The sequence below is a fragment of the Dipteris shenzhenensis genome, chromosome 28 (genome assembly GCF_047967505.1).
Source record: "Dipteris shenzhenensis isolate YYH24624 ecotype China chromosome 28, Dip_SZ_1.0, whole genome shotgun sequence".
NCBI classification, from domain to species: domain Eukaryota; kingdom Viridiplantae; phylum Streptophyta; class Polypodiopsida; order Gleicheniales; family Dipteridaceae; genus Dipteris; species Dipteris shenzhenensis.
The window spans coordinates 43,370,950-43,397,979 of NC_141623.1; the positions used below are offsets into that span (position 1 = coordinate 43,370,950).

The window sequence follows — 27,030 nt, forward strand, 5'->3', positions numbered from 1 at the left end:
GAAGAAGAGGATGACCACCTACTTACTGATGTCATTCAAAGGCAGGCGGTGCCGGAAATGACTCTTGGAAGGGTTATTGAATCCATTGTGCAACCTGACCAACCTAGGAGGGGTCAAGAGACCGGACAATTTGACGGAGCCGTCCACATTCACACTGGAGTCTGGAACTTCATACCTTCAAGGCAAGCCCACAACATACAGGGAGAAGAAGATGTTGCGGACCTTGTTCTACTCGACTTATATATGTCAGAAGCTGACCCCCCAACGACACAGGAGGTTCATGAAACTACATACGAGGTGGTTGGACTACCATACAGAGGAATGCTCAAGCAAGCACAAAAAGGAAAGAAGAGAATGGGCCCAAGTGCTGCCTCTACATTTCAACCATTTCCAGAACACACCCAACCGTCCTATCCGAGCTCTTGGATGGAAGAAGTAGTGGGGGATTTTTCTCTGGATGATTCTCCTGCGCACCCAGCAGTGGGAGTAGAAGAACCGAACAACTCCACATCAGGAAGCATACCTCAGGTTGACCATCCCAGGGATTGGAGGTATCTGAACATTGGGACAGAAGACCAACCAGGACATCTTAAGGTAGCCAGTTGGGTCTGGGAACATGACTATCTCCTTGCTGCATTGTCTGATTTTTTTCAAGAGTATGTTGATGTCTTTGCCTGGTCATATAAGGATTTAAAGGGAGTACCCACTGAGTTCATGGAACATCGCATCGATCTATATCCGGAAGCAGAGCCGGTGATCAGGGGACCATATCGCATGAATCCTAACTATGGCAAGGCTGTCCATGCGGATATTCAAAAGATGGAGCAAGCAGGGTTGAAGGGTTGATCTACCCTGTTGACTACTCCGAATGGCTTAGTGGCATCGTAGTGGTGCCCAAAAGAGAGACTGGAAAACTCCGAGTTTGTGTCGACTATAGGAGTTTGAATACCGCCACACGTCGGGATAGGTTTCCTCTCCCCTTCACTGACAGGGTGCTAGAAACCGTAGCTGGTCATGCTCTCTACTCCTTCATGGATGGATACAATGGGTATAACCAGGTTCGGGTGCGAGAGCAAGATCAGTTAAAGACTACCTTCGTCACCCAATGGGGAACTTATGCTTACCGGATGATGCCTTTTGGTCTATGCACCGGCCACGTTTCAACGTCTTGTCACCAAACTCTTCCAAGAGAACATCGGAAAGTTCCTTGAGGTATTCTTGGATGACTTCTCTGTGTTCAATGGTAAGAATGCTTCTCACCTCGAACCTGCTATTCAGACTGATCACATGAGTAAGTTGAGGTGGGTTTTTGATAAGTGCAGAGAAGCTAGGTTGTGCTTGAATCCGGACAAATGCTTCTTCCTCGCCTTGCGAGGGGTTCTCCTTGGCCACATCGTCTCGGCTGAGGGAATGACCACGGACCCAGCAAAGGTGGAAGTGATATTGACCTTGCCTATTCCTCGAACACCCAGAGAAGTCAAGTCTTTTTTGGGACATGTGGGTTATTATAGAAGATTCATCAGGTCCTATGCCGACATAGCGGTGGCGTTGACGGAACTCCTTCGGCAGGAGCAGTCCTTCAACTGGTCGGCACCTCAACAACTGGCGTTTGACAACCTCAAGGATCGTCTAGTAAAGGCACCCATCTTGCGGCAACCTCAATGGGATGTCATTTTTCATGTGCATGTAGATGCAAGTGGGCTGGCGATTGGGGCGATATTGGCCCAACCAGATGAAGAGCACAAACTCGACCTACCTGTGTACTTCGCAAGCAGACAACTCAATGGAGCATAAAGAAACTATAGCACCACTGAACGCGAGGGCTTGGGCATGGTCTATGCCATGACAAAGTATCGGCACTATCTCTTTGGGCAGTAAGTTTATCATCATTACTGATCATCAAGCTCTCAAGTACTTACTGAACAAACCAACGCTTGGGGGGAGAGTGAGCAGGTGGATTCTTCTATTTCAAGAGTTTGACTTCGACATCCTAGTGAGAGCAGGCCGATTGCATCAACCAGCAGACCACTTGTCAAGGATCTCTTCAGGTGAAGCAGCCATAGGAGTTGATGATGACCTCCCAGATGCGGGCCTCTTCCGTGTCGATGCCACAGTACCAAAAGATGACTGCCTGTTTGCTGTGGACTGCTTTCCCCCATGGTATGCAAACATTGTACACTTGTTGTCTACAGGGGAGTTCCCCAAAGGGTTAACTCCAGCACAAAAGCGGAGGCAGATTGTTCAGGCTGCTCCTTTCAAACTGATCGCGGGTCAGTTGTACAAGTCGGGGAAGGACCACATTTTAAGGAGGCGTGTGCTCCCTCATGAAACACAAGCCATCCTTCAGGAGGCTCACTCAGGAATGGGGGGAGGTCATATGGCACTAGAGGCCACTGCTAGAAAGATAATGCACTCTGGGTTGTGGTGGCCAAAGCTATTCCAAGACTACTATGCTTATGTGCGCCGCTGTGACTCATGTCAAAGAGGGGGGCCGAAGCCTACCCGACGGGAGTACCTTCCTCTTTAGCCATCCATCCCTGTAGCACCCTTCTATAGATGGGGATTGGATTTTGTTGGACCCATCTCTCCTGCAACTCGAAGAGGGAACAAGTATGCTCTGATTGCTACTGGTTATGGCACTAAATGGGTGGAGGCTAAGTCAGCGAAGACCTGCACTACTCAAGTTGTGGCCTCATTCTTGTATGATCAAATCATTTCTAAGTTTGGATGTCCTGTGGAATTGATGAGTGACAGAGGTACCCACTTTCTCAATGATGTCATCACTGACCTCATCACCCAACTGCAAATTGTTCACAAGACCTCTAGTTCATACTACCCTCGAGCCAATGGTTTGGCCGAGAGCTCCAATCGGACCATGTCTCATATTGTGGCTCAGTTATGCCTTCATTCCTAGGCAGATTGGGATATTCTACTACCAGCTGCTCTTTTTGCTTACAGAACAGCATACAAGGCTAGCACTGGATATTCACCCTTCCAGCTAGTTTACGGCTTGGAGGCGGTTATGCCCTATGAGTTCCACATGAAGACCACTAGGGTCATGGCAGAGATGGATGATAACTTGGAGGCATGCACACTTGAGAGATTATGGGATCTTGAAGCCTTGGATGAACATCGTCGTGAAGCGCTCCTTGCTTAGGAAGTCTGGCAAAGAAGGCAGAAGGCATGGCATGACAGAAATCTCAGGAAGAGGGAATTCCAAGTTGGCAGCTTGGTCTTGTTATATTCCAGTAAGTTCCTGAAGCATAAACCCAAATTTGTCAGTGGCTGGACAGGTCCCTTCTTTATCACAAGGATTATTCCCAGTGGAGGGGTTTATTTGGCCACCTTGGAGGGCAAGAAGTTACCAGCACCTGTAAATGGCTCAAGGGTAAAGAAGTATCATCCACATTGACTCTCTCTCTTTGGATAAGGATTTCCATTCCTATTAGTTGAATTTCTATTTATTCAAAAAAAAAAACAACAACAATGTATTCCCTTTCCTAACCCTGTCAAGCTTCTACTCTCTGCCCAGTTGCACTCTTTGGTGGCAGACCAATAAAAACTGAGTTTCTCCTTCTCTGGCAAGATGGAAACAGCCCTTGCCTTCTCTGACACACACTTCTCCTTAATCCCTCTTCACCCCTGTCACTCAGGTTGAGCCTCTGTTCACCCATGTTCACTCCTAGGAAACCCCTGTTCACTCCTATGTCAACTCCCCATGTTCACCTCTCTGTCACCCATGCTCACTCCTAGGTCACCCCTGTTCACTCCTAGGTCACCCCTGTTCACTTCTATGTCACCTCCCCATGTTCACCTCCAGGTCACCCATGTTCACCTCCAGGTCACCCCTGTTCACTTCTAGGTAACCTCCCCATGTGACCTCCTCATGTTCACCTCTCTATCACCTATGTTCACCTCCAGGTCACCCCTGTTCACTCCTCGGTCACCCCTGTTCACTTCTATGTCACCTCCCCATGTTCACCTCTCTGTCACCCATGTTCACTCCTAGGTCACCCCTGTTTACTCCTAGGTCACCCCTGTTTACTCCTAGGTCACCCCTGCTCACTTCTAGGTGACCTCCCCATGTTCACCTCTCTGTCACCTATGTTCACCTCCAGGTCACCCCTGTTCACTCCTAGGTCACCCCTCTTCACTTCTATGTCACCTCCCCATGTTCACCTCTCTATCACCTATGTTCACCTCCACGTCATCCCTATTCACTCCTAGGTCACCCCTGTTCACTCCTATGTCAACTCCCCATGTTCACCTCTCTGTCACCTATGTTCACCTCCAGGTCACCCGTGTTCACTCCTAGGTCACCCCTGTTCACTTCTATGTCACCTCCCCATGTTCACCTCTCTATCACCTATGTTCACCTCCAGGTCACACCTATTAACTCCTAGGTCACCCCTGTTCACTGCTATGTCAACTCCCCATGTTCACCTCTCTGTCACCCATGTTCACTCCTAGGTCACCCCTGTTCACTCCTAGGTCACCCCTGTTCACTTCTATGTCACCTTCCCATGTTCACCTCCAGGTCACCCATGTTCACCTCCAGGTCACCCCTGTTCACTCCTAGGTCAACCCTGTTCACTTCACTTCTATGTCACCTCGCCATGTTCACCTCCAGGTCACCCATGTTCACCTCCAGGTCACCCCTGTTCACCCCTGTTCACTTCTAGGTCACCTCCCCATGTTCACCTCTCTGACACCTATGTTCACCTCCAGGTCACCCCTGTTCACTCCTAGGTCACCCCTGTTCCCTCCTATGTCAACTCCCCATGTTCACCTCTCTGTCACCCATGTTCACTCCTAGGTCACCCCTGTTCACTCCTAGGTCACCCCTGTTCACTTCTATGTCACCTCCCCATGTTCACCTCCAGGTCACCCATGTTCACCTCCATGTCACCTCCCCATGTTCACCTCCAGGTCACCCATGTTCACCTCCAAGTCACCCCTGTTCACTTCTAGGTCACCTCCCCATGTTCACCTCTCTGTCACCTATGTTCACCTCCAGGTCACCCCTGTTCACTCCTAGGTCACCCCTGTTCACTTCTATGTCACCTCCCCATGTTCACCTCTCTGTCACCTATGTTCACCTCAGGTCACCCCTATTCACTCCTAGGTCACCCCTGTTCACTCCTATGTCAACTCCCCATGTTCACCTCTCTGTCACCCATGTTCACCTCCAGGTCACCCATGTTCACCTCCAAGTCACCCGTGTTCACTCCTAGGTCACCCCTGTTCGCTTCTAGGTCACCTCCCCATGTTCACCTCTCTGTCACCTATGTTCACCTCCAGGTCACCCCTGTTCACTCCTAGGTCACCCTTGTTCACTCCTATCTCAACTCCCCATGTTCACCTCTCTGTCACCCATGTTCACTTCCTGGTCACCCATGTTCACCTCCAAGTCACCCCTGTTCACTCCTAGGTCACCCCTGTTCACTTCTAGGTCACCTCCCCATGTTCACCTCTCTGTCACCTATGTTCACCTCGAGGTCACCCCTGTTCACTCCAAGGTCACCCCTGTTCACTTCTATGTCACCTCCCCATGTTCACCTCTCTATCACCTATGTTCACCTCCAGGTCACCCCTGTTTACTCCTAGATCACCCCTGTTGACTTCTATGTCCCCATGTTCACCTCTCTGTCACCCATGTTCACTCCTAGGTCACCCCTGTTCACTCCTATGTCAACTCCCCATGTTCATTTCTATGTCACCTCCCCATGTTCACCTCGAGGTCACCCATGTTCACCTCCAGGTCACCCTTGTTCACTCCTAGGTCACCCCTGTTCACTTCTAGGTCACCTCCCCATGTTCACCTCTCTGTCACCTATGTTCACCTTCAGGTCACCCGTGTTCACTCCTAGGTCACCCCTGTTCACTTCTATGTCAACTCCCCATGTTCATCTCTCTGTCACCTATGTTCACCTCCAGGTCACCCCTGTTCACTCCAAGGTCACCCCTGTTCACTTCTATGTCACCTCCCCATGTTCACCTCTCTGTCACCTATGTTCACCTCCAGGTCACCCCTGTTTACTCCTAGGTCACCCCTGTTGACTTCTACGTCCCCATGTTCACCTCTCTGTCACCCATGTTCACTCCTAGGTCACCCCTGTTCACTCCTATGTCAACTCCCCATGTTCATTTCTATGTCACCTCCCCATGTTCACCTCGAGGTCACCCATGTTCACCTCCAGGTCACCCTTCACTCCTAGGTCACCCGTGTTCACTTCTAGGTCACCTCCCCATGTTCACCTCTCTGACACCTATGTTCACCTCCAGGTCACCCCTGTTCCCTCCTATGTCAACTCCCCATGTTCACCTCTCTGTCACCCATGTTTACTCCTAGGTCACCCCTGTTCACTCCTAGGTCACCCCTGTTCACTTCTATGTCACCTCCCCATGTTCACCTCCAGGTCACCCATGTTCACCTCCATGTCACCTCCCCATGTTCACCTCCAGGTCACCCATGTTCACCTCCAAGTCACCCCTGTTCACTTCTAGGTCACCTCCCCATGTTCACCTCTCTGTCACCTATGTTCACCTCCAGGTCACCCCTGTTCACTCCTAGGTCACCCCTGTTCACTTCTATGTCACCTCCCCATGTTCACCTCTCTGTCACCTATGTTCACCTCAGGTCACCCCTATTCACTCCTAGGTCACCCCTGTTCACTCCTATGTCAACTCCCCATGTTCACCTCTCTGTCACCCATGTTCACCTCCAGGTCACCCATGTTCACCTCCAAGTCACCCGTGTTCACTCCTAGGTCACCCCTGTTCGCTTCTAGGTCACCTCCCCATGTTCACCTCTCTGTCACCTATGTTCACCTCCAGGTCACCCCTGTTCACTCCTAGGTCACCCTTGTTCACTCCTATCTCAACTCCCCATGTTCACCTCTCTGTCACCCATGTTCACTTCCTGGTCACCCATGTTCACCTCCAAGTCACCCCTGTTCACTCCTAGGTCACCCCTGTTCACTTCTAGGTCACCTCCCCATGTTCACCTCTCTGTCACCTATGTTCACCTCGAGGTCACCCCTGTTCACTCCAAGGTCACCCCTGTTCACTTCTATGTCACCTCCCCATGTTCACCTATGTTCACCTCCAGGTCACCCCTGTTTACTCCTAGATCACCCCTGTTGACTTCTATGTCCCCATGTTCACCTCTCTGTCACCCATGTTCACTCCTAGGTCACCCCTGTTCACTCCTATGTCAACTCCCCATGTTCATTTCTATGTCACCTCCCCATGTTCACCTCGAGGTCACCCATGTTCACCTCCAGGTCACCCTTGTTCACTCCTAGGTCACCCCTGTTCACTTCTAGGTCACCTCCCCATGTTCACCTCTCTGTCACCTATGTTCACCTTCAGGTCACCCGTGTTCACTCCTAGGTCACCCCTGTTCACTTCTATGTCAACTCCCCATGTTCATCTCTCTGTCACCTATGTTCACCTCCAGGTCACCCCTGTTCACTCCAAGGTCACCCCTGTTCACTTCTATGTCACCTCCCCATGTTCACCTCTCTGTCACCTATGTTCACCTCCAGGTCACCCCTGTTTACTCCTAGGTCACCCCTGTTGACTTCTACGTCCCCATGTTCACCTCTCTGTCACCCATGTTCACTCCTAGGTCACCCCTGTTCACTCCTATGTCAACTCCCCATGTTCATTTCTATGTCACCTCCCCATGTTCACCTCGAGGTCACCCATGTTCACCTCCAGGTCACCCTTCACTCCTAGGTCACCCGTGTTCACTTCTAGGTCACCTCCCCATGTTCACCTCTCTGTCACCTATGTTCACCTCCAGGTCACCCGTGTTCACTCCTAGGTCACCCCTGTTCACTTCTATGTCAACTCCCCATGTTCATCTCTCTGTCACCTATGTTCACCTCCAGGTCACCCCTGTTCACTCCAAGGTCACCCCTGTTCACTTCTATGTCACCTCCCCATGTTCACCTCTCTGTCACCTATGTTCACCTCCAGGTCACCCCTCTTCACTCCTAGGTCACCCCTATTCACTTCTATGTCACCTCCCCATGTTCACCTCTCTGTCACCTATGTTCACCTCCAGGTCACCCCTCTTCACTCCTAGGTCACCCCTGTTCACTCCTATGTCAACTCCCCATGTTCACCTCTCTGTCACCCATGTTCACTCCTAGGTCACCCCTGTTCACTCCTAGGTCACCCCTGTTCACTTCTATGTCACCTCGCCATGTTCACCTCCAGGTCACCCATGTTCACCTCCAGGTCACCCCTGTTCACTCCTAGGTCACCCTTGTTCACTTCTAGGTCACCTCCCCATGTTCACCTCTCTGTCACCTATGTTCACCTCCAGGTCACTCCTGTTGACTCCTAGGTCACCCCTGTTTACTCCTATGTCAACTCCCCATGTTCACCTACAGGTCACCCATGTTCACCTCCAGGTCACCCATGTTCACCTCCAAGTCACCCCTGTTCACTCCTAGGTCACCCCTGTTCACTTCTAGGTCACCTCCCCATGTTCACCTCTCTGTCACCTATGTTCACCTCCAGGTCACCCCTGTTCACCCCTAGGTCACCACTGTTCACTCCTGTGTCAACTCCCCATGTTCACCTCTCTGTCACCCATGTTCACTCCTAGGTCACCCCTGTTCACTCCTAGGTCACCCCTGTTTGCTCCTATGTCAACTCCCCATGTTCACCTCTCTGTCACCCATGTTCACTCCTAGGTCACCTCTGTTCACTCCTAGGTCACCCCTGTTCACTCCTAGGTCACCCCTGTTCACTTCTATGTCACCTCCCCATGTTCACCTCCAGGTCACCCATGTTCACCTCCAGGTCACCCCTGTTCACTCCTAGGTCACCCTTGTTCACTTCTAGGTCACCTCCCCATGTTCACCTCCAGGTCACCCATGTTCACCTCCAGGTCACCCCTGTTCACTCCTAGGTCACCCCTGTTCACTTCTAGGTCACCTCCCATGTTCACCTCTCTGTCACCTATGTTCACCTCTAGGTCACCCCTGTTCACTCCTAGGTCACCCCTGTTCACTCCTATGTCAACTCCCCATGTTCAGCTCTCTGTCACCCATGTTCACCTCCAGGTCACCCATGTTCACCTCCAAGTCACCCCTGTTCACTCCTAGGTCACCCCTGCTCACTTCTAGGTCACCTCCCCATGTTCACCTCTCTGTCACCTATGTTCACCTCCAGGTCACCCCTGTTCACTCCTAGGTCACCCCTGTTCACTCCTATGTCAACTCCCCATGTTCACCTCCATGTCACCCATGTTCACCTCCAGGTCACCCATGTTCACCTTCAGGTCACCCATGTTCACCTCCAAGTCACCCCTGTGCACTCCTAGGTCACCCCTGTTCACTCCTAGGTCACCTCCCCATGTTCACCTCTCTGTCACCTATGTTCACATCCAGGTCACCCCTGTTCACTCCTAGGTCACCCCTGTTCACTTCTATGTCAACTCCCCATGTTCACCTCTCTGTCACCCCTGTTCACTCCTGGGTCACCCCTGTTCACTCCTAGGTCACCCCTGTTCACTTCTATGTCACCTCCCCATGTTCACCTCCAGGTCACCCATGTTCACCTCCAAGTCACCCCTGTTCACTCCTAGGTCACCCCTGTTCACTCCTATTTCATCTCCCCATGTTCACCTCTCTGTCACCCATGTTCACCTCTAGGTCATCCATGTTCACCTCCAGGTCACCCCTGTTCACTCCTAGTTCACCCTTGTTCATTCCTATGTCACCTCCCCAAGCTCACTCTCTGTCACCCATGCTCCTCCCTATGTCACCCCTTGTTCCTCCCCTGTTCACCCTCGGTCACTCCTTGCCGCTCCTTGTTCACCCCTCAGTCACCCATGGGCACACCAATGTCACCCCTTGTTCATCCTTGGTTCACCCTTGGTTCATCCCTCCTTCAGCCTCATTCACCCCTATGACACACTCGTCCACTGGCCTATACAGGAGAAATTCAAATTCAAATTCAGATTTCCCCACCGTTTTCATTCAAATATTTCCTCTTGCCCACACCGCTTTTTCTCTCACCTACCACCTCCCACCAGGGCTATATTTAGCCACCAAATTCAGCGTAGGTCCTTCATCTCACCTCCCAATTCCGACCAGTGCTATATTTAGCATTTGGCTAAACTCAGCGTGGATCCTTGGGATCAGCTCATCCATCGCATCTTACAGCCCACTCATGCTATTTTTGGCTTACTTTCCTAAATTTGGCTCTCTTTGGCTGTGTATTTGTGGCCGTCCCCCCCTCCAACGAAATCATACGCAGCCCCCTCTCCCTCCATCAGCGAATTCTCCTGCAGCCTCCATCAACGATAGCAGCCCCCTCTCCCTCCATCAGCGAATTCTCCTGCAGCCCTCTTCAACGATAGCACCCCCTTCTCCCTCCATCTACGCATTCTCCTGCAGCCCTCTTCATCGATAGCAGCCCCCTCTCCCTCCATCAGGGAATTCTCCTGCAGCCCCCTTCAACGATAGCAGCCCCCTCTTTCTTTCTCCCTCCATCAGCAAATTCTCCTGCAGCCTCCCCTCCATCAGTGAATTCTCCTGCAGCCTCCCCCTCCACCAACGATAGCAGCCCTCCCTCCATCAACGAATTTTCCTGCAGCAGCTCTCCATCAACGAAATCTCTGCAGCGCAATCTCCTTGCAGCCCATCTCGCACCCTCTTCTTGGATCGCATCACTCCCAGCAGCACCCTCTCTTTGATCGCATCTCTCCCGGCAGCCCTTCTTCCAGTTGCGCCTCACTTTCCCTGGCAGCCTGCAGCAAATCGCCTCTTCCTCGTGGGCAGCCTGGGAGCTTCTCCCTCTTGGACAGCCTCTTCCTCGTGGGCAGCCTGGGAGGGTCCTCGGAGCGCTTCTCCCTCTTGGACAGCCTGCTGCTTATTGCCACCTTGCTGTCCTCTCGAACTCAGCTCCTTCTTCTGATCTGCCCTTCTCTGCTCTACTCCGCGCTTTTCCATCAGCTCCCCTTCTCATCGCCATCAGCTCCCCCTCTTGTTATCACGTGCCCCACTCTCTTGTTATCTCTCAGCGAGCTTGCCAACACCTCGACAGCAGCTCCCCTACTTCGTCATCAGCTCCCCCTTCCTTTCCTGCTTCCTTTCTAGCCTCGTCATCAGCTCACCTCCTGCTTCGACATCAGCTCCCCTTCCTTTCCTTGCTTCCCTTCTTGCCTTGTCATCAACGCCCCTTCCTTTCCTTTCCTTTCTAGCCTCGTCATCAGTTCACCTCCTGCTTCGACATCAGCTCCCCTTCCTTTTCTTGCTTCCCTTCTTGCCTTGTCATCAGCTCCCCTTTCTTTCCTTTCCTTCTTGCCTCGTCATCAGCTCCCCTTCCTTTCCTGCTTTCCTTCTTGCCTCGTCATCAGCTCCCCTTCCCTTCCTGCTTCCTTTCTTGCCTTGTCATCACTCACCTTCCTGCTTCGTCATCAGCTCCCCTTCCTTTCCTTTCCTTCTTGCCTCGTCATCAGCTCCCCTTCCTTTCCTGCTTTCCTTCTTGCCTCGTCATCAGCTCCCCTTCCCTTCCTGCTTCCTTTCTTGCCTTGTCATCACTCACCTTCCTGCTTCGTCATCAGCTCCCCTTCCTGCTTCGTCATTAGCTTCTACTTCACCTCTTGTTTCTTCTTCATGCTCGAGAAGAAGTCCAAGTATAAGCCACGGTTGCCCAGAGATAAGCTCTTCATCCCTTTCTATACCGCCATGACGTCTCAGGCAGCCTCTGCAGTGCACATGACCTCACCCATGCCTACAGCCTCTACAGCAGGGCCGACTACATCAGCTAGGCCGACTTCATTAGCAGATCTAACTTCATCAGCAAGGCCAACTTTATCGGTAGGGCCGACTTCATCAGTGATGCATCCCCATCTTGGTCCGGACATCACTATCATCTCGGATCGAGAGCCACCGCAATCAAGACAGCAACGGGGGGTTCTTTTCCACTCTCAGAGCTCCAGTGCCTCTTCTTCCGACCATGGGGGCTCAGATTACACCCCCTCTGCACGGAGACGACATTCAGAAGGGTCGGGTGGGCCAACAGAGATACAGAGCCCTTCGATAACCACCCCTCCTCTCTCCCACATTCGGGTTATGTTTAAACCTCTTCTTGATCCAAACGTCAAACTATCCTCGGTATTGACATCTTCCGAGATCCAGACCCTGTGTCTAACTGAGTTCGACAAGGTCATCTTCCCTCCTGTGGATGTGGAACTGTGTACAGGATTCATCAGATCTCATGACTCTGTCACATACACTTTTGAGTTCATGGGCTCCAGGCAGCTTCTCACACCCAATTTGGTCTCACAGTACATGGGGCTCCCTGCTCTCCCTATTCAGCCTCCTTCCGACGATTCACCACATCTCCTTTCATTCCTTTCACAGTGCAAACCCAATAGGAGGGGATATGATTGCAAAAAGGTTTGGAAGGTGGAATGAGAGAAGCAGTGATCACACGCTACTTCTTCACTCGCTTCTATTCAGCACCCGAGCATTACTACATCACGAAAGGTATCCGTCCTGCTCTCAGTGCTCTCTTCACCATCACTCAGTATGATTTTGCATCCCTCTTCTATTCAACATTCCGGGCCACTGTTCAAAATTGCACACGCAGAGGCACACACACCTGTACTTGTGGACCTCACCTCACCTACCTCTTGCACCAGTGGCGGGCTGCAACGCCTGCACTTTTTCCTCCACCTTCACATACTTCATCTTCTCCTCACCGCCCACCTTCCGCCCCTATGATCCCCCACTTGAGATCAGCTCCACTGGCTCTTAGTGCGGCCCCAACATCCTCGGCCTCTGCTGCATCAGTCTCTGTCCTCTCTTCCTCTCCAGTCTCCATACCCACTCTTGCTCCACCCACATCTGCAGCACAGGTTTCTGAGCCATCCCCTCTTGGGCCAGCCTCTGGAGCTTTGTCATCCGTTGCTCATGCAGGAGTTGCCTCTCCATCCATCCCCTTCGAGGTAGATTTTGATTTCCCTGATGATGTTCTTCCGGTCACTCCCCTTCCCTCCTCAGGTCTCACCCACCATGGCATGACATTACCACTTACCTTCCCCGCAGTCATGACCATTCCCCCTCCGATCATCTCATCAGGGTCAGTAGGGTGCAAAGATATGCACATTGGCCCCCCAACTCAGGGGGATCCATCGACAGAAGTTATGGCAGCAGGGACCTCTGCCTTGGGATCTCTTGATGGAGAGGCATCAGAGCGACACAGGTTATTGAACTTGAATCTTACTTTGGGAGCCACTGGTGACGCAAAGACACCACCCCGGGTGTCTCGACGACTGACCCCTGAACCGAGTATGGAGGCTGCTGAACAGGACCTACTGGAAACTCGACCTGGCGAGGTTATTTTTGCTGGGGGTAAGATACCTTTTCAAGCTGATTGTCCTCCACTTCCTCAAAATGATATGTTGGATACCTACTTCGCATCCTCCTCAGGAGATCTATTCACCCATGAGGCCCAGATAGAGGAACAGAGCCAGGAACACAAACGGCTGCTGTATGCATTAAAGCGGAAGCGGTCTCCTCTTTGCATGGAGGAGGAGGACCTCGACCAAATTTTCACACTTCCCTTGCAAGAGACAATCGCTTCCAACAAGAAAGTATCCCAAGCTCCAAGTTGTTACCTAGACATCGACACACTGGCTCCAGTGGCAACTCTCGAGGACCCAGAGCAAGAGGGGATGAAAGCAACCTTCGAGGAGTATGGCGAACTCATTGACATGGCTGACCGAATGACCTATCGGGATAGGTATGCATGGGCTAAAAGATCCCTTCATATGGCTCAGCGCATTATAGATGACAGCTTCATTCAGATGGGTGCCTCCCTCTTTAATACTACGGGTCAGGTTTGCAAGTTTCTATCACAGAAGCAACACCTCCGCTTGGAACATGAGAAGCAGGTAGCCAGCATGCATAAAGAATGGGATACAACATTGCAGGTGAAAGAAGCGGAGTGGGGAGCAACTCTACAAGCAAGGGAGGCTGCGTGGAAAACTCAGCAGGATGAGTTTCAGCAATGTCTTGCAGCGAAGGAGGCAGAGTCGACAGCCAGCAAGAAAGTTTTGGAGGACAATCATTCAGCCCAACAGGCTGAGATCCAGAGGGAGCTTGCAGCCCTACAGGACAGATACACCTCACTCGCAGAGGATAAGCATATCGTGGATCAACAGGTGGAGGTGGTGCGGAGTCAGATGAAGCAGATTCTCGAGGAGGAGGACCATCTCCAAGTTTCACATTCCAAGTTGCAGGACAACTTCCATGGGCTGCAAGCTGAAAATGCTGCTCTCAAATCTCGATGTGATCATTATAGGTCTGGCTACCACAGATATAAATCCAAATATGAGGACATCCGCAACCTCATGGACACAGTTGAGGAAGAGGCACGGATCAGCCCCGGAACATCAGCACACCCACCACACCCACCCCCTCCCCCTCCCTGACCTTCATCCAGCAAGTAGTAGCTCCTAGATCTTTTAGTTCAGCATTTCTTTTTGCGAGCTCTGTACATTTGGATTCTGCAGTTCTCATGTAAATAAGGAATTTTGGAGTTGTATGGCCATGAGCCAGTTTTTTTTTTCAGTTTTACAGTTGTAAGGCCATGAGCCCTTTCTTTCCAATTTTGGGATGTCAACCACAAGGTCACTTTCTTATTTGTAATTTATACTTAACTTTCTCTCACACAGATCTTCAGTCGTTCACCGGGACGGTGAATGATAGTGGCGGGGGATCTGTTGTACTCAATTTATGGCGACCCACCAAGAGTCACACCTGGGTCACGTCATGGTCACCTCAGCAACATGCCAAGTTGTTAGACCTTGGTCATACCTAGTCGCAGCGTGTTCACATATGTTCACATCTTGGTCACATGGAACAGACTTGGACATGACTTGACATGGAACAGACTTGGACATGACTTGACATGGACTTGGACATGACTTGGGTATGACGGAAGCAATACATGACCGAAGAGTGCCAAACCTCAACCTCGACTCACCATGGTCAAAGTCAATTAGAGGGAAGTACTGGCACAATGGTACACGGGATACACCTGTTGGTGCACATGGGAAGCAGTCCAACAGTTAAGAGGCATAGGTGGTGCACCAACCCTCTCAACCAACTAGTGTCAGGAGCGCATGGAATAGACAGGAGAACACATGGAGCACGGGATTCACTGACCCAGAACAGGTTGGAGTGTTGCGGAAGCCATCAAGGACAGAGCGGCCCACAAACGGTGGAATGGCTAAGGATGGCTAAGGGTGCAAGAAGACATCCAATAGGAAGAAGGAGAGGAGATTGGTAGCGGGGGGTGGAGCAGAGGAGGAGAAGGTGAAGAGGGGGAAAGGGGAAAGGGGGAGGGGGACATTGGGGAGGGATGAGAGGCGTGAGTGAAGGAGTGAGAGGCTCGAGTCAAGAGCTCGCCTCGTGTGTATATTCGGGGGTGTATCAGTCATCTTGCTTTCTAATGAGTTATGCTACTCCCCATCTCTGCTCGCTACTCTAAAATCTCTTTCCGTTGTGTTCTCCTCCCCTCCTCTCCCTTCACCTGGTACAACGGACCTGTTTCATGTGGTTGAAGTTCTTTGCCGTTCATGTCGAGGGTTGGCTTTCATGATGTTGTTCCGCTTTGGTCTTCTTCTTGCTCACATCACTTCAGCACTTGTACCGCTTGCACATAGTTGACACCATCTACCGCTTGCATATAGTTGACACCATCGACAAGCACTCGCCTACGTACCATCAGTGACACTGATGGCATGTCTTACTCGCTTACCGCACCAGTGGCCCTAGGCCTCCGGTAATACTTTCGGAAGTGTTAGAAAACCCCCCCCTCTCAAACACCGACACTGCATGAAGAAACCGTGGTCTCCTGGCTCTGACTCAAAGAGAGTAAAGGCTCCAGATCCTATCCCCCAAAGGGCAGCGCCCCAAGTCATCAGAAAGGACTCAGATGTAACATATGAGAACAACCTGAAGATACCTGTCCAGACCACTCTAGAGCTGGTGCAACTCCATAAACAATGCTTGCTAGATTCCTCTGCAAGCTGACAATGCATACACAAGGAGGGTCTACCCATCTGCTGAAGCCAAGTACCCACAGGTATGCCCCTATGTATAGTGAGCCAAAGAAAGTAGGATACTTTCCTGGCTCTACTGATGCCCCAAAAGTGGGTCCAGTAGCTCTGCAGTAAATCCCTGTGCGTGCCAATGTGCGTGCCAATGCTAGGAAGCAGATGGAAGGTGATGAGAGTCTCTCTGCTGAAGCCTGTAACCTGCCCCCGTCGAGTACTGGAAAAATGAAAGAGGACGAATGCCTGCCACCGGAGAAGGCCATGCCCACTCACCTGGGTCCCAGTCAAGCTCCGCAAGAGGTCAACCCTGAAAATCCAAAGTCTCCATCTAGTATCCTCTGCAATGGTCAACCTGGAAGGATCTGTGGCCCATTCCTTACCCAAGCAACCAATGACCCTGACTTTCTGCCAAAGGAGCTCCTGTCGATCTAGGGGCTGAGTGGGATACAATCTGTGAGAGGAGTCCTAAACGAACTCCAATGCATAGCCCAGCCTCACTAAAACAACCTGACCAAGTAGAGATGGGATGAACATAGGCTGGATCTGTAAGTATATCCCTCCACTCCTAAGGAATAGCTCTCATGATTAGTAATCTGGTTGCAGCAATCTGTCCAAGTGGCCCATGTCTATCTCTGATCACCTCCTCTGACATCTCCACACCTCCCCTTAACCAATCTCCGCCGACTGTCACAACCCCCTGAGCATGCCATCTGGCCAAGGGAGTCCGAAGTTCTGTACCAAGGGAAGATCCCTGGTACCGAACCAGGGGGTTATGGTAAAGTGGCTGTCTTGCAATTTCCGTTCTGGAGGAGGGAACTGCCCTGATGAGGTGCTGTCGAAAATGATCCCATATCTGAATAAGCCTTTTCACAAGTGGTGAGGAAGGCTGAGAATGCTGGTCCGTCAGGAAGATCCAACTGACTCTACCTGCCCACTGACCTGCTGCTCTGGGAGTGCACTTGGTGAATCCCATGCAGTAGGAACTGCTTCCACGGCTGATCTCCTGGAGTCAAACCTCTAACAAGAAGTTTGACTAAAAGGGCTCTGCTCTGGATCTCCGGATCAGAACCCCAAGTCCTCCCTGCGAGAAGGGTAAAGTGATAGTATCCCATGAAACTCTGGCCCTAGTGTCCTCAGAACCATCACCACCACTTGACAGAAAGTTCCGAAGCAATCTCCTCACCTGACGGATCGAGTCAGCATGAAAGCACCAACATGACGCAACGTACCACATAGTTGCTAGTAGAACCTGGTTGAGTACCAACGCTTTTCCGGCCAAAGAAAGTCTAGCCGTACTCTAGTAGGCTAGCTTTCTCCGGATACTCTTAAGAACTGGGGCAAACTGTTGCGTCGGGGACACCTCAATGCCAACCTGGAAGCCTAGATATCTCGTGGAGGTGCCTCTGGGTATCCATACAAAGCCTCTGTCTCCTCCCCATGCTAGGATATCCTGCTGAGCTCCAGTCCAGATGCCTTTTGATTTGTTCCAATCGACAAGTCCCCCTGAGGCTAGGCAGAACTTGTCAATTGAATCCGCAGCAGTAGCAAGACTATATGCATCTCCTCTGACTGTCAGTGCCGTGTCATCAGCAAACTCAGTGTCCAAAAGCTCCTGCTCCTACCGGATAGGCAGATGAAGGCCCAAAGTGCCATGACTGGTAGCCTGCATAAAGTATCCCATAGCCTCCGCTACGAAAAGGAAAAGGTAAGGTGCAAGCGGGCATCCCTGTCGTACCGATCTGGATAGCTGAAAAGCCGGTCCTCTGCCTCCACTGACCACCATCCTGCTAGAGGAGTGAGAGTAAAGTGAGGAGACCCATAAGATCCATCTATCACTGAAGCCTAGCCTCCTCATAGTGCCCTCCAAGAAACCCTAGTCCACCCTGTCATAAGCCTTCTCAAAATCGAGAAGGAGAACTGCAATCTCCTGCTAACTCTCCTTCGCCCAGTGAGTGGCCTCCCAAAAAGTGAAGATGTTATCCAAGATACTCCGATCTTGGACAAATCTTGTCTGAGTAGCTCTGATGATATCTGGCAACATAGGCTTTAAGCGAAGAGCCAAGGTCTTCGCTAGGATCTTGTAGGCTGTCCCTAGAAGTGTAATGGGTCTCCAATTACGTAGGACTGTCTTGTCTCCCCCTTTCGAGATGAGACAAATCATACATGTGCATAATGTCTCGCCCAAAGATCCTGTATCGAGAGCCTCTGAAAAGACAGAAAGTAGATGAGGCCCCAATCGTATTCCAAAGAGCTCTAAAAAGAAGTGGCGACAAACCGTCCTCCCCCGGGCATCTGTCTCTGGGCAGCTCATGTAACGCATCTGTGATCTCCAGGAGTGATAGTGGGCTATCCAAAACATGACTCATCCTGTCTGAGACCATCTGGGGGACATGACTCCAAATCTCCTCTCTGGCTCTGATCATCTCCTCAGTGATTGGATCGGCGGTGTAAAGAGTGGAATAGAAATCAGAAGTGATCTCAACAAGACGGTGAGGGTCCGTCTGAAGAGACCCGGCCTCGTCCACAAGTCTACGAAGACTGTCCAAAGAGTATCTCAGACCCACTGCCCTGAAGAACTCTGTAGAGCATCTATCCCCCTTCTGGATCCAGAAAGTCTGCTGGGAGTAAAACCTGAACTGGGCCCTTCTGCCCTGAATCTCCTCTAGTCTCTCCTGGGCCTCCGAAAGCTGCCCTCTTATGAAAAGAGAATGAGGAAAACTCTGAATCTCAATCTCTGAAGTCTGGATACCTCCGCCCTTGCGTTCCGATCTCCGATTTTGAGCTTTTCCTTCTCTTTTGCCCTCAACTGGCAGGCCATGCTGTCTCTAGCCAAAGCCCCCTCTACCCACATCAACCAGCCCTGATCCACAAGAGTGTCCTCTGACAACCAAGCCTCTCTCAACCGTTCCATGAACTCTGTGCCCTGAAAAACAAAGTCCGGAACTCTCACAGAGCCTGTGCTCTCTAATCGAGAGGTAGGGAGAATCTGTAATAGGACTGGAGCATGGTCAGATAAAACATAACCCGGGCGGATCCCAATCTGTCCTCTGGTGGCCCCATTGGCCAATATAAAACATGTCAAGTCTGACCAAAGAAAGAGAGCCATGGCAAACCCCGGACCAAGAGAACTGAAGACTGTCAGCCAAGTGACGAAAGTCGTCCAATCGAGCTGCATCATGAAGTCGAGCATGCAAAACAAAACTATCCCACTCCACTCTCTCCCTATCAGAAAGGCCACCCTCTGTTTGGCCCGACTTGTCTTCAGAGAATTCAACCATGTTGAAATCTCCTCCAACAATCCAGGTGAAGGGACTCTCTGAGCTGTCTCCAAAAAGCCCGTCTGTGGGCTGGATCCGTGGGAGCATACACATTGAGAACACCAACTGCTGTGCTCTCAATCTAAAGAATAACATAGCATGCCCTGCTCTCCACTAGTGTACCCTCTTGGTGATCTCTGAGGCCCACCTAGCTGAAACTGAAATGCAAACTCCCCCCCTTGTGCCATCCACTGGGCTCCAATATGTCCGGCTCTGTCCTCTGAGTAAGGATCTGCATCTGTCAATCCTGCCTTGGGAGAGCTTATGCTCCTGGATAAGCACAATGTCTAGAGGGGACCTTGAGGAAATAAACCGAAGGGAGTCCCTAAGCAACTGCAATCTAGGAACTCCCGATCTACGACCATTTGCATCTGAGGTAAATCTGCGGCCGTTCAGTCCTCTCACATTCCAAGAAATGATGGACAACCTAGACATCGGATGGAAGTGAGGGGGTGCCAGTGGCAGCGGCACAAATCACTCTCTTTGACGGCACAATCCAAATTCGGTCTCTGATCAAACTCCAAATCTGCCCCAACTCATGTAAAATGGCTCCATCCAAAGGAATAGTATTTTGGTGCGAACTGAGGGGCTGAAAGTCAAACCAACCAGCACTCCTAGGCAAATCAAAGTCTCCCTGAACCTCAAAAAACAGAAACAGAAAGGCCCTGCCACCGAAGCCAGGTCGAAGATTCCTAGGGCAAGAATGAATCTGCGAGCCGACAATACGGTGAACCGAAGAAAACTGAGTCATGCTCATGAGCTGTCTAGCAATCTCGCTGTCAAGTAACTCAGCTGACCAGCTTTCGCTCCCCTGAGATCGAAAGCTGCCTACGGAGAAACGAAGAATGTGCCCCTCTCTGGAGAGAGTACTAGATCCCAAGTACTCCTCTACCTCCTCTGACCGTCGACAAAATATCGGAAGAAGTTCCAATCGAGTGAGGGAGTCTGTGGAAACCCCTCGAGCCAAAAAGGGTCAAAACTCAACGGGCAAATCTCTGTCAACCATCCTGGGGTCAGGTCTAGGAGTCAGAAGAGCTGAAAAGGGCTGAGCCGTCCTAACTCTGCTCCTGGAATAGGTGAGAGGGAGAGGAAGAATCTACGACGAGGTGCCTGTAAGCATGGGTGACTGATAATCTCGCTCGATCTCATCTGCTAGGATCTCCCAACCCTCACGCGTGTCTAGGTACTGAGCAAAATCTGTGACCGCACTCGCAAAAGATTTGGATAAACCAGGGGTGAAAAGCTGCGAGGACGAGGCTGTACTGGGAGGGGTGTCTAAAAGGACACTCCGCATAGCAACAAAAGAAGGTACTGTGCGACGGGGAAGAGAAAGAGGTCTCGAGGGAACCTCATACAGGCGCATGAGATCCTGGGACAGGCTCTGACTCTGACCTGTGTCGTGAAATACCACTCTCTCAATGGACTGCTGGAAAGAGGCATCTGTCACCGTAACTGCAGCCTGAGCAGTCTCCTGCTGGATAACTGTCTCAGTAACCAAAATCTAAACCTCCGGGGTAGTAGTGTCAAGAGTCATCAAATCCTGAGCTACTGTCTCTTGCACAGTGTGAAGACCTGCTTGCGGATGGTCCTCTGCATCTCCCCTTTTTGGGGTCTCCTGCACGTGTGTCTCGACTCCCTGAGCTACCATCTCCTGCACAGTGTCAAGACCTACCTGCGGATGGTCCTCTGCATCTCCCCTTTCCGAGGTCTCCTGCACATGTGTCTCAACTCTCTGCCATCTGTGAGCTCGTACCTGGGGCTGCGCGTACTGTTGACTCTCCCTCTGTCTCCATCTCCTCCGAGCTCTCCGTGAATGCTGTTTCGTTGGAGGCACCTCCAAGTCCTCTGAGTCCACTGGACAGAAAAGACACTGATCAGGAAGACCCTCATACAAAACCCTCTGCTGCATCTGGATCCCATCTCCCGTGGAGTACGAAATCAAAGTAGGCAAAGGTCAAGGAGGGGGGAACTCTGAAGTGAGTCTGACCCTCGTAACACCTGTACCAGCAAGTGACTGAGCATAGGAAAGTCTAGCACCTAATGGGATGACTGTACCTGCCACACTAGCCATATGATCTACAGCTCTGCGACAAGAGCTGACCTCATCAGGAAGTCCAGGGAAAAGCATCCAAAAAGAGACCTGGCGCGGTCCAGGGGAAGTAGAACTGAAGTGCTTCCGCCAAGGCCACAAATGGATGACTCTACTCTGAAACTGAATCGGTAAGCTCATAAGTACTCTTTGAGCCTACTCTGCAGACTGAAGGCCAAAACAAAAGTACCCTCTGCCAAGCAATCGGAAAACCGTAACTGAGACACCCAATGAGGCCATGCTGGTGTACACCCAATCACGTAACTGTTGGCCTCTATCGGATAGAAAGCCAATGATGCGCGTCAAATGAAAACCCTCCTCTGCTTCCTCAATCATCTGCACAATGTCGGGAGGAAAAGAAACTGTGACTTCAATCTCCTCAGGTTCGGCGATGGGAGTGGCATTAGTGTCCTCCATTGTCTCAGCTTGCGCTGTCCTGAGGGGAGGAGCTACCTCTGCTGAAAATACCCACCAAGAACTCGCAACCAACCACAAGTAAATCCCCAAAAACCTGTATAATGAATGCCCCGAACTTCAGCCTGCGTGGGATGAAAAACAGGCTGCTCAATGCTGAAGTAGAAAGCTCCGCCAATGTCTGGAAACAGCCCAGGAACTCAGCTCCCCGGAACACGAGCAGAACAGCCCCAGAGAGGGCCCTGAAGCAGCCCAGCCTGAAACGCAAGGGAGGGGCGGGCAACAGCAAGGGAGGGGCCTGAAAGGCGGCCTGAAGGGGCGACCTGAAGGGCAAAGGAGCGCGACCAGTAGGGCGCGGCTAGACAGCAGGCTGAAGGGGGGGGCGCGACGCGCGGCCAGATGGGCTGAAGGGGGGGGCGACCTGAGCAGGGCGTTGCCAAGGGAGCCTGCGCGGCCAAGGCAGCAGGGCGCGGCCAAGGCAGCTGGGCGCGGCCCTTGGTCTGGGTGATGGCGACGGGCGGTGGCGGGCAGCTGCAGACGGGAGCTCCTCCAACGATTGAACAGTCTCGTTAGATTGTTTCTTCAATAAAAATATGCTTGTGATTGGGAATAGCAGGGCAACAATTAATGCCTTTATTTGGAACTTTGCATAGATGATCTCGCACTCGGTCTGCCCCTCCACTTTTTCCTTTTTTACAAAAGCGGCAAAGCCACTTGCATGCTCCTCCTCCTTTCGAATTGGCGTACTTGGCCACACGATCTACCTCCTTCCACCACTTAGATTTCTGGTCCGTGTCAATGCCTCTTCGAGGAGTCATTGAGTGGGCTCGAGAGAAGAGGGAGGGAGTGTGGAGAGGGGGGCGCTGTTGGTGGAGACTTGGAGAGGGCTGAGCACCAAGTAGTGAGCAATGAGAGAAGGGGGCTGAAGGGAGTGGAAGCAGTAGAAGGGAGTGGAAGGAGAGGGGGCTGAGTGGCTCAGTGGAAGGGGGTGGAGAAGGGAGTGGAAGGGGAGGGGGTTGAGTGGAGAAGGGAGTAGAAGGAGAGGGGGCTGAGTGGCTGAGTGGAAAGGGGTGGAGAAGGGAGTGGAAGGGGAGGGGGCTGAGTGGAGAAGGTTCAAGGGAGTAGAAGGAGAGGGGCTGAGTTGAAGGGAGTGGAAGGAGAGGGGGCTGAGTGGAAGGGAGTGGAAGGAGACAGAGTAGAAGGGAGTGGGAGGGGAGGGGGCTGAGTGGAAGGATAGGAGTAGAAGGGAGTGGGAGGGAGGATGGAGAGTGCGAAAACCCCTCGTCGGCGGCTATACATGTTCCTGCGCAACCCTAAACTAGGAACGCCAAACCCTAGACATTCTTGGACGTTCCCTGGCGTTCCCAAAACTGGGAACGTTCCATGGCGTTCTCGGGCGTTCCCGGTATATGCGCTCCACCTAGGAACAACGTTCCCATGTTCCAGGAAGACGAAATGCCGTTCCCTGGTAGCTATGCTCCAGAGTGGCTTATTCAGTTACTTTTTGTGATTGTACTTTGTCTCATTGGCCCGCAAGGCCTCCAGAAGACGTAAATACATCTTTTTTTCTTTCTTTCTCGATATGGTCAACAAATACAAAGATGAAGGAGACTGCGTCTTGCGCCACAGCAAGAGATGACCTAACAGACACGGATACGAGATATCTTCATAGATTCACAGGAGAACCACCATGGCACCTAGCTATGTGTCGAATCTGAGATTGAGTACTAGTTTTGAGTTTTGAGTTTAGTTTACTCAACAAAGGACCTTAGCGAGCCCTCTGCTTCAGCTCATAGTGGCTTGTATGAGTTACCCTTGGATTGTACTTCATCTCATAGGCACGCGAGGCCTTTCAAAGACAATAACATCTCTCTCTCTCTCTCTCTCTCTCTCTCTCTGTGGCAAGGTTGCCCACCCGCCCCCTTTCTTTTCCTTTTCCTAGTTGAGGCATTGGGTTACTTTTTACGCTCTTAGAATACAGGACTCACTGGGATGAGGCTTCCAATTTGATAGGAGGAGGAGCTATTGGATTCAAAGTTCATAGATGACACAACCCTCTATATGGAGGGTTCACCAGAGTTCCTTGAAGCAGTCAAGAGGACCATCAATATCAGGCCTGTGCGGCTAGGATCAATTGGACCAAATCAGTTGGCTTTCTGATAGCGACAGAGGCGGTTCAAGAGATTGGTGACTGGGGGTTGTTGCCTTAGGTTTTTGGCGGATTCCAAATAGGCAGAGACACTGAGATACCTTGGTTGCCAGGTGGGCATGGATATATGAGCAGAGCAGTAGATTATGCCGGTACTAGAGAGCATGTGGCACGAGCTTCTCTATTAGAGCTTGGCCAAACTCTCCCTAGTAGGAAGGGCCTTGTTGGCCAACCAAGTCCTCCTCGCCACAATGTAGTACATAGCCTCTCGTTGTTGGTGCTTTCATAGGGGATGCATGGGGTAGCTCAAGCGCTTGGTGCGCAACTTCTCGTGAGTAGGATCGGATGGAATGAGGAACTCTAGAGCTAGATTGCATGGTAGACAATTATCATGCCACCCTAGGCACTGGGAGGCTTGGGCATCATTGACCTAGAGATGCAGAGCATAGCCCTTCTAGGCAAGCTAGTTTTTCAAGATCTCACCCCATTGGCAAAGCCCTGGAAGCTCCTACTCCAGCAAGATGAGAGATTCTTAGAAACACCACATGTACCAATGGTGGCTAGTGGCAACAATCTCATCGGTTGATCTTCTTTGAGGCCTCCTCACGGGGAAGGGCTCCCTATTGAAGAGGAATCTTCACAAGATTTGGTTGGCCTGCCAGGTATATTCTATATTTTCATGATGCAAGGGATTCACTAGTTGTATAGTTCTCCTCCTTGGTCGTAATATGTCAGAAGAACAAGGTCTATCACTAGAAATAGAACAAGGTAAAAGTATGAGGGAACATAGTTATGGAAGTGGTAAGTCATTCGGCGAATCTTTTGGGAACATAGTTATGGAAGTGTATGTCATTGGTTGAAACTTTCCCCAAGCTACAAGCTACCATTTTCAAGGCTTCAATGGTTTTAAGTATACTTAAATTTCATACACAGGCTTTTATAAAGTTAGAATTTGAAACCTCTAACCTTTTAGATGGGTCTAGATGACTTATGCAAATTAATTTGAATGCTTGGAGGCTAAATTCAGAGCTTGTATGAAAAAGTTATGTTAATTTTTTGGTACATTTATCCAATTTAAAGTTGGAGAAGGCTCTAGATTTGCCATCGGGCTAGTATTTGTCCCTAAATCTTTCCTTAAAATAGACCCTGCAAAGTCCAATTTTGAAGACACAGAAGTCTTATTGAGACCGTTATGTCAGAATATGCAAAAGATGGAACCAATGCCAATAGATTTGGCATGACATCCATATGCAATATAGTAGAAAGACAGAGCATCACGTCAATTTTTTAAATTGTTATAATAAACATGAGAAAGAAATAGAGAAGAAAATGATCCCTCTAATACAGTCAAGTCTTTTACAAAAGCAAGATAGAAAATAAGTAACATTAACTTGCTAATGTTTTGCTTTTGCCACAAGAGTGTTGGACAAAGCAATACAATTAAGGTCAAAAGACATTGATAGAAATCACACTGATCAAGCCAATTGAAACTTATGCAAACATGAGACAAAGGCCATACATGTCAAGCAACAAGTAGCAAAAGAACATGGACCCGATGGATGACAAGTTAGACCTTGCACTATTGAAAAGTTATGTGATCTAGAAGAGCAAAAGAGCACCAACGGGAGGCAAACTTTGCCCAGCAATTGTGGTGAAAACTGCTACCTACTATTATTGCTACTACCACTGCCATTGTTATTGCTACTACTACTGCTACTACTAACTCTAGTATCACCACCAACCACAAATCAACACGGCGATGATGTGCAGTTATCATAATTGTGGTAATGAGAATAGTGGTGTTGATGGTTGTCAGCATTTAATTGCAACTACTGTGTGTGATAGCCTCAGGGCGGTCACTCTATAAAAAATCATGTATAAGAAAACACACAGTAAAACACTCATTTAAACTTTTTTATTTTTTGGGTATAATTGTTATTCCCTCTTTTGTACGTAAACATAATATTGCAATAGTATTTTGTAAACCCCCTCATGTCCGTAAATGGTTCGTAATTTCTCCAAATTAAAAAACCCCTTTGACTTAATGAACCTACTATGTCACATGTGTATAGAGTGAATGCTCTAAGGTGATACCAATGACGATTGCATGAGAGAAACTACTATTGTGTGACGACAATTGCAAACGTTATTATGGGGATAATGGTGGCCACCACATTAGTGACCATGACCATGACAATGACCACACTTGTGATTGATGTCAATGATGGCTACCATTTTCCCTCTTACTCAACGATCACATCCATGGTGTATGTTTGATATATCATCACTAGATTTGACTGTTTGATTGATTTGTGGTCTTACACAGGATAGAGTAGGCATGTAATTTTAAAGTATTTATATCTAATTTTTGGAGGAGACGTGCGGCATTGTGGTAACATACATTGGCATCATTGCTCATATAATTAAGGAATCCTACTTTACTATATACAACAATTTCAACAATGGTATCAAACTAGCTTTTTGATTTAACATTTTAAAGAGTCACGTGAAAACATCAAGAGAATCTCAATAGTTTTATCCCTTTAAGTCAAACTTAGTGTATAATTCAAAGTTGTGATTTTTGTTGCATCAATGTTCATAATTTAAGAATAGTGTTTGGATAGGCCAAAGAGAAAAAAAAGGAGGATGCAACAGTATTTATCCAATATGCATGGCGTAGACATCAAAGAAGAAAGAAGGTCAAAGGAACACAAGAGAAAAAGGTGTGAATAATGTTGAATTTTAATCAGATTCCCAATTGTATATTTTGTAAATATCTATAAGGCATAAACTCATAGAATACCTTGTTAGGAAAGGTTTACATATCAAGGATTTTTGTAGCCATTTTTGGCATCTTAGCTGTATTACGATGAGGCCACCTAGTTGGCGCATCGTTGATGATGTATTTTCCTTTCAGATGATTTTGTGTCCCATAGGCCATGTATGGCCTTCCGTGGACCTTTAA

The 27,030-nt window shown here is 50.1% G+C and overlaps 1 protein-coding gene across 1 annotated transcript in view; it reads left to right on the top strand.

Moving 5' to 3' along the window:
* The window catches only part of LOC147883595 (uncharacterized), a 205,074-nt gene extending 178,280 nt beyond the window's left edge, over window positions 1-26,794 (top strand). The window contains exon 11 of the mRNA XM_087399525.1: window positions 26,690-26,794. Coding sequence (XP_087255651.1) covers window positions 26,690-26,794 — 105 coding nt within the window. The remainder of the gene's footprint in view (window positions 1-26,689) is intronic.
* Window positions 26,795-27,030: the final 236 nt, after the last annotated feature.